This window comes from Pleurodeles waltl, chromosome 1_2 (assembly GCF_031143425.1).
Source record: "Pleurodeles waltl isolate 20211129_DDA chromosome 1_2, aPleWal1.hap1.20221129, whole genome shotgun sequence".
Classification (NCBI taxonomy): domain Eukaryota; kingdom Metazoa; phylum Chordata; class Amphibia; order Caudata; family Salamandridae; genus Pleurodeles; species Pleurodeles waltl.
Genome location: NC_090437.1, coordinates 957,221,044 through 957,234,590, shown reverse-complemented (window position 1 = coordinate 957,234,590; position 13,547 = coordinate 957,221,044). Strand labels below are relative to the sequence as shown.

The 13,547-nt window shown below is 41.0% G+C and overlaps 1 protein-coding gene across 1 annotated transcript in view; it reads right to left on the bottom strand.

The window, feature by feature from the left end:
* Positions 1-1,866: 1,866 nt before the first annotated feature.
* Positions 1,867-13,547, bottom strand: part of PPAT (phosphoribosyl pyrophosphate amidotransferase) — a 172,770-nt gene continuing 161,089 nt past the window's right edge. The window contains exons 10-11 of the mRNA XM_069200814.1: positions 6,947-7,067; positions 1,867-3,006 (exon numbers count right to left, since the gene is read on the bottom strand). Coding sequence (XP_069056915.1) covers positions 2,828-3,006; positions 6,947-7,067 — 300 coding nt within the window. The 3' untranslated portion in view covers positions 1,867-2,827. The remainder of the gene's footprint in view (positions 3,007-6,946; positions 7,068-13,547) is intronic.

The following is a 13,547-nucleotide window of genomic DNA, read 5'->3' as shown; positions in this document are numbered from 1 at the left end:
TAAATTATTTTCTTACCTCACGGAATGGAGTCTTATTACTGAGTATAGGAAAACCTCCTTCCTCTGGTGACAGTGTAGACAGACTAATACATGTGTTTGCATCTTTATTAGCCATGAGTCTTTGCCTCTTCTGTTTCTGGAAATTCAAAGGAGGTTGGGGCACCATGGCTGGATGTTTTTGCTTCCCAGGACAACACTCTTTTAGGAACATTCTGTTCTCCTCAAGTTTGTCCACAAGCTTGGGCAATAGATGCATTGAACATACAGTTGCCCAGGAGCCTTCATTTTGCACCCCATTCCCTTTGCTGAGCAGGGTTCTTCACAAGATCAGGGACAAAACGTGGAGTTTCTTCTGGTAGTCACAGCATGAGGTCACAGAAACTGACAACTGTTTTTACAGCAAGTTGCCATCTGGACTAAAGGTAGTAAGGGTATCTGCTTTTGGGTTACCTTGAACACTGTTAAGTGTTTGTGGTATTAATTTATTCCTACCTTTACAGAACGTGAAGTGGTCCTGGCTTAGCGGAACTGCTGGACCACTGCTGCTTTCTCTGGCTACGTTACCCCAATATTTCAAACTGTTGGATGAGTCCTTATGCAGTTATGCCAGGTCCTGTGGTTGTGTCCTCAAATGATTGATTATGCTGCTTTATCCCTTGTAGTTTGAAGCTTAGTAGGTCTTTTAAGCTTCTTCCTAAACCTTTGTATATCTCTGTTGTTTCCAGTGCCATTTATCACATTCTCAGAGATATCATCTATAGTATTGCTTCAGGCTCAGGTTTCTTTAACCTCAGTGAACAACATTTCCCCCCATCCACAATCACTTTCAGGTTTGCCTGGAACAGTAACATGTATTTAAAACCTAAATCTCAAAGATTCTTTTGACATCAAAGGAAGAACTGCACTTGTATTGCACTAGTAGAGTAGAATCATGGATTATGTTCCCAGGACATTTTCTTATTTTAGGGTACCAATAAGTCTTGCATCTTGAGTATGTGGTCCCAGTCTAACAGTATTTCACCTTTCTGTCTAGAACCTGGTGGCATTAATGGGCTGTGTACTACAACAAATAACCTGGGGAGACATTTGGTTTTTAACTTCCTTTATAAGTGTGTCTCCCAGGAACAGTTACTTAGATGGCCTTGAGATTTCTTTGGTAGACCCTCTATGTGGGTTTTCTGCATTGTTTGGCCCTCAGCATCTCCAGCACAGCATCTTGTTCTACATAGGTGATCTTCATCTCAGACTCTTTTCAACTTGTGTCTGCTCTCAGTAACATGATTTCAGCTGCTGGACTCCACCTTATTTCCCAATGCTGTTTGTGAACCCCCACCACCTTCCCCAGCCACTTTGCGACTCCATGCCTGCAGATTTGATGTGTCCCATAAGGCAGTCTCAACACAGTCCCTCTTGGTTTACCCATGACTGCCTGTGTCTAGTGTCATGTGCAAGTCACAGGACCTGTGTCGGACACATTAATGTTACTTCAATTTTGCAACCAGTCTATGTTTTTCCATGTGTGCGAGAATGAGAACTGCTATTTTAGCAATCTATTAGTCTATATGCAGTCAGTGCCTATATCCCCACTTTAACGAGTGGTCTTTGCTCTAGTATCGCTATTGACTGACCTTACTTGACTGTCTGTAGGAGATTTTGATGAATCATGGCACACATCTCTTGAGTATTTATAACTATTTCAGAATCACTTGATCGTTGAGAAAAGTAAAATTTTCAGGCTAGCTTCCTAAAAGTGGCACTGCAAATTTAAATTAGAATATGACAAAATATTGAATTTACTACTCAAAACTATTCTCGGGGTATACGTCTGGTTACAGGCATTCACAAACATAGATGCACATTTCTGGGTTGGATTTGTGTACGGTTTTATTAAAGACAATACAAAAATAAACCGTTTCATTACCGAAAGGTCATCAAAGCAAATGTGCCTCTGCCAAATCAACAAACCAAAGTGCATTGTTGGGTAAAACAATATTTGCAGACACACACATCAACGACAGCTAGACTGCATGGACCTGGAAAGTCTTCAGAATACAATCACAGCAAGAATAACATTCTTCTTAACGTGTATAACCCACATATGCACTAAAAGGCATAGAAGACTGGCAAATCTGACAGATTCAACAATACTCTCTACTGATACATATTTCTCAGCCTGTCAAGTATCACTTATAAGTCAAAACAAATACATCAAAGGCAGACTACCAAAAGTGTACTGGCTAGAATTCAAGTGCATTTTATAGCTAGAACAGATATTGTCTACTTTATAGAAATGGAACACCCAAGACCTACTAGTGAGGGCTCTGAAGGGTGACTGTGCGGTGTGCAGCATTACATAAGATATACTCATTGTTTTATTGAGAGTCAAAGCAACTACCAGAAAAATATTAAGTGTATGTTAGATGCTTTGGTACCCAACGCAGTTTCAACATAGCCCACTGCATCTTCATGTAACTGGCTCTACAACTTACTTGGAGGCAAACGTCAGTCTTCCAAAAATCTTCACAACGAAATTCAGTCTGTCTACGGGTAGAAAAGTACTACGATTTTAAGACCAAAATACTGCACGTTTAAAAACGTATCTATTCCTTGACCAGTGGCCAGCACTGTTTTTTGACATACGTGAAGTACTTTGGAAACTCGTTGTCATGGGCACGTACGTCTTGAACACTCCACTCCATAACTGCTAGAAGTGTACATTTTGACTTAATTTCACATATGAATTGCGGCCTCTACTGCATGCCGTAGTATTTCCCGACTTGATGGCAGTCCTTTAGTGCGCCGGTTCAGGGAGCAGGACCTGTGCCCATCACCATTCTAGCTCCACTGGGTACTGCCCAGTTAGACAGGCGGTGCAGTGGCCCACAGAGCCCGCCTGTGCATTGTTGGTGTTCAAGCCGTCGTCTTGCTTTTCTTTCACTGCTTTAATACCTTGGCGCACTGCAGAGTTCAAGCCTTCGACAGATAGATAAACAACGCTGTTTGCCCCTGTAATGTAAAGCAAAGTAGCCTTAAGTCATCCATAGGACCAAATTGTACATTAGATATTTGACAACTTATTTATTCAGCTTGTGTTGAGGCGAGCTCAGGCAGAAGACGCAGAATATTAATTATGTCTAGAACCTCTAGAAATTTGGACCACTGCTTAGGTATACAAATGCAATGTATTAGTAATACAACATGCATAGTGATTAATCCTGCATAAGACCTGGATATTTTGCAATAATAACTTTAAATGCATACATTTATCTATCTAGATGCGCTTCATAAGCAAGAGTATGATTCAGTTTTACTCTTTTGGTTGCCATTTCTCGTTCACATATGCACACAGCCCTATCTGAAACACATGCACAACAAATGGAAATCCATAGCACTTGCAATAAATTCTGAGATGGTGCTTTCAATTTCAGTGTATGAAAGATATGTAGAAAGAGTACTTAAATGCAGCAACTGCTTGACCATGGTAGCAGACTGGATGCGCACAAACCGCCTGCAGCTCAACTTTGACAAAACTGACGAATTGGACGTCGGCAACAAGACGTCCCCATGGAACTCCACATGGTGGCCATAGAAACTAGGACCAACACCCACAGACCAGGCAAGAAATCTAGGGATCATGCTAGACAAGCTCAACATGACAACTCAAGTCAATGCAGCATGTACTTCCTTCTTTCACATCCTTTGCATGCTGTGAAAAATCTTTAAAAGGTTGCTTCAAAACACCAGATGAACCACCACGCAAGCAATCGTCACTTTTGGGGGTCTGAGGTCCAAATTCTTAGACCCATTCCTGTCTTTGAAGTAGGCAAACTTCAAAGAAAAGTCTTTGTAATGCACAAGACCCTGCCTTTACTGGCCACAGAACACACTTGAGGCTGTTAGAAACGGCTCTGTGTAAGGACAGTCACAGCCCTATTCAGGTGTAGGTGTTAGCTCCTTCCACCACTCCTGCTCAGGAACACCCATCAGGGTATGCAGAGCACACCCCAGGTCCCATTGTGCGACAGTCTAGAGTGAATTCACAAACAGCCCAACTGACATCCTGACCCAGATGTGTATTCCACAGAAAGGCCAAGGCAAATAATAGTGGATAAAAAAATGCCCACTTTCTAAAAGTGGCATTTTCAAACTTACAATTTAAAAACCAACTTCACCAAAAGATGTATTTTTAAATTTGGAGCTCAGAGTCCCCAAACTCCATATCTCTATCTGCTCCCCAATGGGAAATTACACCTAAACAATATTTCAAGGCAATCACCATGTTACCCTTTGGGAAAGATAGTCCTTGCATTAGTGAAAAACTAATGCAGCAGGATTTCACTATCAGGACTTGTAAACCACACCAGTACGTGTCCTACCTTTTAAGTACACTGCACCCTGCCCATGGGGCTGCATTGGGGCCTACCCTAGGGGTGACTTCCATGTAATAAAAGGGAAGATTTGTGTTCTGCAAGTGCGTGCACTTGCCAGGTCGAAATAGCAGTTTAAAACTGCACACACAGACACTGCAGTGGAAGGTCTTAGGCATGTTTACAGGGCTACTCGTGTGTGGCACAATCAGTGCTGCAGGCTCACTAGTAGCATTTGATTTACAGGCCCTGGGCACACATGGTGCACTATACTAGGGACTTACTAGTAAATGAAACATGCCAATCATGGATAAACCAATCACCAATACAATTTAGACAGGGAACACTTGCACTTTAACACTGGTCAGCAGTGGTAAAGTGCCCAGAGTGCTAAAGCCAGCAAAAAGAAAATTCAGCACAGGAGCAACAGGAGGTCAGAAGCAAAACGTTTGCGGATAACCCTGCAAAAAGGACCACTTCCAACACTCAGCCTCTTATGGAGTGCAAGCACAGCAATACATGGCATACAGAAACCAATCCTTTTTGTTATAGATTTTCTTTTCCACTGCATTAGGTTTTGTTTAATGTTATAGTCTGGGTTTGTATTTTGCCTGTTGGACCGCTCCACCCACCAGATAATTAAACAATGGCAAAGCAAACAGGTATAAGCTAACACAGACATGCACATATGCATGCAGTTATGCATACTTTCCCACAATAAATTCAGATCATTGGCTTTGCCATTGCTTGCTGCTTCTCATCAGCCCTGTTTTATTGTGAAGTAAAGTGAATGGCAGGACGCAGCCATCTCATGTGCCCTTAGCAAGACTAAGAGGCGTGTTGGAGGATGGGGCAAGCTCCTACACTTCTGTTCCCCACGTGAAGTTCCACGAATCTGGTGGACCCAACTGAGCTGCAGAGCTCAGAAATGTCCTAGTTTCAGCCCTAGGTTAAAGAAGTACATTCATTAGTGCCAGTGGACATCTCTTCTGGCCAGTGGCCTGATGTGGGGACTGGCAATTACTCTTCCTGGGACCGGAAAGGCTCCTTAGAAGTTTCCTCTAATATGATTCAAGGGGAGAAGGTCCTTTATAATGTTGAGATGCTTTTTCTCGTCTCTGAATAGAGTGAGTGAACCCACTTCTCTAAATATAGTAAGTGGAAATGTCGCAGATCTGGATCACAGTTGTTGGGGCTCATCTTCAGAAAAGAGCACTGCTGTACCCATTAAGGTCAAACTCTTTAGTCCAATCAGCACCTGTTCAGTTGGGGAGATGGGTTTATTTGCTAACATTAAATCTGCATTTTCAAGGCCTATTCCTATATATTTCCATAAGAGAGGACTAGTGTCACATCATTTATAAAGGTGTGTTTGAAGGAGATTCTTCTTGCAAGAAATCTAGTACCTGTGTACCGGGAAGCAGATCACATGAACATGCAAAAGACCTTTATATACACAGAGGAAGAAAATGCACGAGAAAGGGCATCTGCAAACCAACAAACCACTTTAGTGATTTACAGCCCGTTCCATGCTTCTGTTGGTATATGCAGATAATTCTTCAATATATTAGGAGAATGAGAAAAATAAGGAGCTCTACAAGTCAATATTCTTTTCTGTCCCGAGTCTTATCTATGCAACAACTAACAACACATTTCGCCTGCCATGGCTGTTTCAAGGCTGCATTCGCAGAAAGTGTGAAGAACCATTGGTAAAAACGCAAGTGACTTTTTTTTAGTCAGAAGGGTCAGTCTTTTGTTAACATGAAGCATTAGTCACAGGTGGCTCCTGGTAAATTGGTGATATGCCGATCACTTATCAAGGTGCAGACTTATAATAGGAATAGCATCCCTGATCAGTCAAAGTCACCATGGAGTCTAGGTAAATGGTGCTCTCCGCAACAGCATATACGCTAAGTAAATAAGCTGCCAAAATGTTTCCACACTCCAGGTTACAAAGGTTGGCAGAGCAGTTGAATATTAAGGAGTGTATTCATCTAGGAGAAAGCTCAATGGGATGTATGCTACTTGCCAGTAAATACAATAAGTGTCCATGCTAGACGTCTTAGACAACATGTAGGACAATATATGAAGAGTAAGGTTTTGGCTTCCTTAGCTTTCTTCCAGTCTCCGTAATACCTCACAACTATTGTGAAATCAAAATATTAAACACATTTGCGGTTGGACTGTCTTTTTAGATATTACCATTTCACTATTTTATCTCCCCTTACCCTTTTTCTACTTCCACTACATTTGAATACCCTGAAAGAAAAGCGTTGAGCACATTTGCAGGTAATATGTCCTTTTTGGCATTAATCCTTTTACAGCGTTATACGAGGTTCATCAAGGGCATCGATAAGTTATTTTAAAGCAAAGCTTCAATAGCACAAAAAAATAAATGAACCAGCCACCACACCAGTGAAAGTAAAGTGTCACGTGAATGACCGCACATGCTAACATGCAATGCTTTAAATGGTACATTTTCAAAGCTATTTTATGATGTGCATAAAACTTTGTCCGTGTTCCATGTTATCACCATAATTTCATCTTCAAGCACAGAAATAAAATCATAGCCCGTTTACCTATGTAACCAGCTAAGTCCTCGAATTCAGGCTTATTGGCAATCAGCTCTTCTTTTGTTGGAATGTTTATGCCCATGTAACAGGGAAACCGTATTGGTGGTGAAGCAACGCGGATGTGCACCTGATATAAAAAATAAAAAAATAAGATGCATACTAATAAATACAGTCACATAACTGAAGTCACTTCATTAAGGTCTATTACTACAGAACTACTTGATATTTGGACATTTTCTAAAACCCACCTATAACTAAAGCTACACTTCTTAAGGTGTGGAAACCAGGAGGAGGGTGATGACGGGCGTGGGGAGGACACTTTTCACCTTCCATCCACTACATCTAAACTAATCATCCTACACGTAGTATATGGAATGGAAATCCTGGCAAGAGAAATGTACAATTTGAGGGAAATCCGATAGACAAAACGAATAGAATTAGCAAGATTATAAACAAAAACGTAAAATCTCCAAAAATGCTGTCATCTAAAGAAGTAATGTGTCATTTTCTTTTCAGCAAGATAAAATCGGGGATGCTAAGAACACATCCTTATCTTCGTTCAACCAAAATTAATGGCAGGTCTCATGTGCCTCCTCACACTTCCTGGTCTGAAGAAGCATGGAGATGTGAACAGGAAGCCGTGTCGGTGGCTGCTGTTGAATGCTGGGTGACCACCCAGTTGAGGTGTTCATCCTGCAGGCCATGTTGCAGTTTCAATACATTTTCAGAAGAATACTTCAATCAATCAATCAAATCAGCAGTGTTTTGTTAATCACTTGTACCTATCCCAGAGCATCTACTTCTATTTCATGAGTGAGTTCATGATCAAAGGAAAAGTGTATGAGGAGGCTTGAATTAAGGGAGATACTGCTAAACCAATGACCAGGCAAAGAAAGTTCAGCAGCAGACAAGTTCCATAATTTCACTCAAACACAGAGCTAAACATATATAGTATGGCCCAAGCTAATCAACACAAGAGAATTCTAGTGATCCTACATCCATATCCGTCTAATCTTCACAAAGGTTAAATATGAACCACCAGAAAAGAACAATCAAAAACTAATTTCCTGTGGCCTCACTTGGGGTTTAGCATGAAAGTACGTTTGACATGATGACATAGATGTTACTTACCAGAAAAGAAACTTCTGGGTTTTTCTTCATTTCGTCAACATGACGGAGTCCATCACTAGCACACTAAATTATAATTATTTGTCAGCTGTATCACCTAGCCCTTCTGCAGCCTTAAGCAGGACACTTGTCAAAGCTGCCCATCTTCATACATTCTTCCCACTACCATGTCCCCAAGACGCTCATCAGCAAATACCACAAGATCAAGGGCACACAAATCCACATACCTCGTCACAAACTGAAAATGCACAAGACAAAAAACAGAAAGCTAATCAAAAATATATATATCACTGTTCAGCCCAAAAACAGTCTCAGGTGCATTTCCTGGAGTCCAAATGCCTCCCTTTGGCAAAACCGTCCAATTACAGACCAGATCTTAGAATGGACTATATGGACTAACAAAACCATCCTCCAAGTGATTACTACCATTCAAAATAACCAATTTTAAACAGAATCATAAAAAGCAATGACATAGCAAACAGGTTTGGATTTAACATGACAACGTACACGAACACATTCCTGGAGAAATGATCTTTCCATGTGGAAGCATTTTAAAGCCAGACCTGTTGGCTTTACCAGTACTTGGCTATGGTGGGATCGGTGGTGGTGTGGTATTGGTGGTATGAGTGGTACTGGTGGTGGTGGTGGCAGTGGTGTTATTTTTGGTACTGTAATAGGTGACGCTAAGGTGTATTGGTGGCAGCATTATGAGATGGTGGTGTGCTACTGGTGTGGTTCCGGTGAGATAGTTGTATCAGTGGCAGTGACCTTGTGTTACTGTTGATAGTGGAGGTTGGTGCTGGTGGAGGTAGAACAGTAGTGGTATTGATGATGATGATGGTATTTGTGGTTTTACTAGTGTTACTGGTATGATTCTGGTGGTGGTTGTGGTATTCGTGGCAACTGCTGGAGACTGCTATATTGTCAGCGTGTCATTTGCCCAATTTAGCAAACAGACACAAAAATAATCAAAATGTGATCCAAGTGCAAGGGCTTTTCATTGGGTTGTAAATGTTTCAAGCGTCAACTTTTTTTGCCCACAAACTAAGATTTTGATTTTGCTGTATTAACTCAAGGTGATAATGCAGAACACATTTCTCAAAGGTAACTCAAGTTTATGAAAGCTGTAAGGGGCACATGCAAGTAATTCTGTGCCACCCACAAACAAGACTGCAGTTGTTTTGTGTGCTATTTTGATGCTCAAAGCCTCGATACCAATCAAAGATTAATGTTTACCAGTCCTGATTGCAGCTCAAAAGATCCTCCTAAATACTTGGGGAAACAAGATGTGCATAATCACAAAGCCAATCATTCCACTGATAAGAGTTGCTAATAATTAGTCAGATTTGCTAATAATTTACCGGGATTGCATTTCAATGGTTCACAACTGTACAACAAGATCAAGAACTCAGGTTGCAAAGTTGACCAGTTTACTTCACCTTTCTGGCTTTCTGCTTCAAGTGGCATGCATTAGATTTCAAAACATGGAGCTCTTGAAGCAAACTCTACCTTGGTAACATTGCCTCTGTGAAACAGCACGGAAATTGAAGGAACAAGGATGATATGACCAATGATGTACTATAAATGATGTAAGCATTTGTGGCCAAAGAAACTAATGGCCCGCGCTGAGCTGCTACCTACTTGACCGGGGCCCAGTCAGGTAGATACTTAAAAATCAAAATAATTGTACTCATAGGGAGCTATTTAGAATCTAAAGTATCACAAGTATGCATACAGTGTCCATGTCTTTTCATTTAAGTTGTTTTTTTCACATTGATAACACATAACATATTATGATTTTTCTCCTTAGAATTGAAACCAAATAACCATAATTATAACTCCACAAATTATCAACCAATTCAATTCTGTGGGCAGTTATCCAATGTAATTCCATTCACAATTCGCATATTAGAGATTTTTCAGCCAACATGTGTTTCGCGGCAACTCAAGCCGCTTCTTCGATCAAATGATTGTTTGGTTTCAACTGTATGCATACTTGTGATATTGTAGATTTTAAGTAGCTCCCCAAGAGTCTGATTATTTTGGGTACTATATATGATGGTTTTGGCAAGAGTGATAGAGGTCCTTGGGTCATCTATCTTCCTGAAGACCATATACTATAATGTTCTAGAGAGGCAGAAAAGCTTTCATCTTTGGAAGGGAAAAGGACAGCAGGAAATGTAAGTCTAGTCAAGTAACTAAGAGAAGAATTGTGATTGATGTGGCAGATTCATTTTGGCTTGCAACCCAAGAGTCCAACGAAAGTGAAAGGGGATAACGTTACAACAGAGTTAGTGGCAGGAACACTAGGATAAACACATTTAGACAAAGACAATGTCTGGTGCAGAAGACTAATAGAGATGGATAATATTTCAAATGCCTAAGTATTAAAAGCACAGAGACATTATGGCGACAAAGTAACCAACAAGCTTTGAAGTGACTGCCAGTTGCAGCAAGTCATCCAAGGCAATGGCAGATAGGCCTCTAACAGTGCGGCAGTTTTTCACTCCCTCTGCTTCAAGGATCACTAACTAGAGAAACAAATCCTCAAGAGTTCTGGTCACTATTTGGGCTGCGGACCTTTATGACACCCTCAACTGCTCATTTAGATGCTGTGTTACTCCAGGCACGTAAAAAGGTATTTAAATGTGCCCGGTCTGCAGGGCTTGGCAAGAGGATAGGAGGATACCTGGATCCTAATGGAGCAATGTACTTATGTATCAGCATTTCTTTTTATCCACACTGTTCCAGCTACAGAGACAGTGGAGTATCTATTGGGAATCTGGAAACTGAGGGGGTGGCAGGTGAGGAAGTCCTGATGCAATGTTGTACATTTGTTCGCTTTCTGGGTTTTGAGCAGTAGACTAGACCTTTTTTAATGGTCTGGTTTGACAGCACAGTTGTCACTGGGTAGTTATGCCAGAATCACCAAGAGAGGGACTTCTGCTTTGCCCACATGTTGGGAGCCAGCATACATGTTTTAACTGGACAGAAGCTGTGTGCTTCCATAAAAAAGTGCTTGCCCTCCACGCAGCTGTAATCATTTTGTTTAATTATCTAGCTGCCTGCGCTTCAACTTTAAGGGGCACCCTCAGGCCACGGCAATGCTAATAAAGTGTCTTAGATAACTAGATAAATTATGGTGTTTTCTACGGCAGCAGCACAGATGGGAGAGGGCATCATCAACATACATGGATTTTTGAGAGTGGCTTGACAGCGCATTCATAAGCCAGACCTATTGGCATTGCCCATGCTTGTTATATCATGGTTTCTCCTGCAATGTGGAGTTTGTCACTTCGCTAGCAGGGTAGTCCTATATGGAAGCCTTTGCATTACATGAACCGCGTTTTTAAGTTGATATTAGCTTTACGAGATGATCCATTAAGACCTTTCTGAATGGGTGCAATTTGATTATATTTTTACCTCTTTGACCAACTGAGTGTGTCTAAACTACGACCTTTCAGAGGTGCTAATGAACTGTGGGTCGGCCAGCTACAACTGCATTACTGCAATCAATGTCAGAAAAGAAACGATTGTGGAGCAGGAACCTGAAATATGATGGTGGTGTTGTAGGCTGCATTATTTGTCAAAGATCTAGCAGAAAGGAAGCACTTTATTTAAGTTGAGCGATATATGGCAGAACTCTTAATTTTTACTCAAAGGTAAAGTTCAGGGATTTAGCATGGTCGACTAATGTAGGTGAGATGCTTACAAGCAAAAAGCCACATTGAACAGGTTGTTCGAAGAAGTGGGAATAGCTGACGTGATTTTAGCATGGATGGGTTCAAGATAAAGGGAGTACATCCAGTTTATAAGATACTCCTTGAATTTTTTTTAGGATAGCGATGTTTTGATGAAGTGGACACTGTCAGGAAGAATCAGATGTTATTTGCATCCTCCTAGTGTGTCATCTACCATCAACATTGATCCAAGTGGCGCAAGGCACAGAAAACAAAGTATTTTGAGAACTTCCTTAAGTCTGTTTCAAAATACTTTTATTGTTTGTACTGTGGTGCTTGTGTAGCATCTCAGCATCTTTAGTAGTCAGTAGATTTTTTTCCAAAAATGTTTCCATCACAGTCTGGAGTCTGATTTGGTGGGCAAGACTGAACGGTGGTACCAAACTGCTTCCACAGTCCCTTAGCTGGTACAGTAGGACAACTAGAAATTGGAAGTTGCTACAGGCTGCACTAATAAATGGTCTATCAATAGAGAACTATCCACTTCTGTGCAGACTTGTTAAAATGAACGTGTCAATGCTTAACAAGGTATACTCATATCAGGTGACAATGCAGTGTTGGGTAACTTTAAAATGACACAAACAGCTTTTGGCAATGTTGACTGTGCAGATATGTTTTATCTTTCAAGAGGGCTGCAGACATGATAGCCTCCTAGGTAACAACATTGCTTTACTGTGACAAGCAAAGCTAAAATGAGTTTACTAATTAAGTAGCCAATTTTCTCAACATGCCTAAAACATTTGTTGGTGGCAAGATATCTGCAGGAGTACGAGGTAGCAACAACTGTGTTTAGGCCGCAATCAGCAAGTATGCTTGATAATGCAGCAAAAAGACACATGTCTGGATATTTAAAGTGGAAAACAGCCTCGGTTACCTCAGCATTGCAACCTTCATTACTACAGGCAGACTTGAGGATTTGCTGAAATGTGCATACTGGCCTCAGTCTTTTTGACTATGCTTCGGTGGTAATCATGAAGTTAGACTTTAAACATGAAAACAATATGGGTTCCCTACTTTTGTCACACAATGAACACTTTCTGACTTCTAAGAGCAGTTTACTAACATTCTACTAAAGACAAGGAGGGGTTACTTGCTTCCTCTGTTTCTGGTGGCATTTGGGTGTTAACGCCACCATGATTTTGAAGAAATTAATGTTATGTTGATAAATTTAGCAGTGAAATATTTGACTAATCCATTTGTTAAAGCCTGAAAGCCTACAACGTGCGTCCAACCAACGTTAATTGGATGTTGCGCACATGGGAGATAATGAGGTTCGACGGGTGTAGTATTCCCTGAAAGATTTGCAGGCAGGCACTTGTGTTTCTTTCCGAACTTTCGCACATGCAAAATAAAGATCATAAAGAATAAAGAGCATGCTTTTTTCTCTCCTGTTGGCTCTCCAATGTGTGGCTACTGTCCGATCTAATGGCTACAAGTCTGCCTCCCCCTCTTTCCCATCAGAATTACTATTAATCAGAGCACTCAACGCCATCACTATAAGCAACTCTATCGGTACCATACAGCACGGTCTGAAATGGCATTTGTATATTGAAGAAAAAAAACACAATACAATAAAACTGCATCTGCCTTTTCCCAGCTATCCCACCCACGCACAAGGTCTGTCCCAGTGGCTAAAGGTGAGAGCTCCGGCATGTGACCAGACATTGCAGAGAAAATGTTCTGTTCGAAATCACAATCTTATCTCTCTATTTGCTGACCAAAGCACATCGACTTTGCTT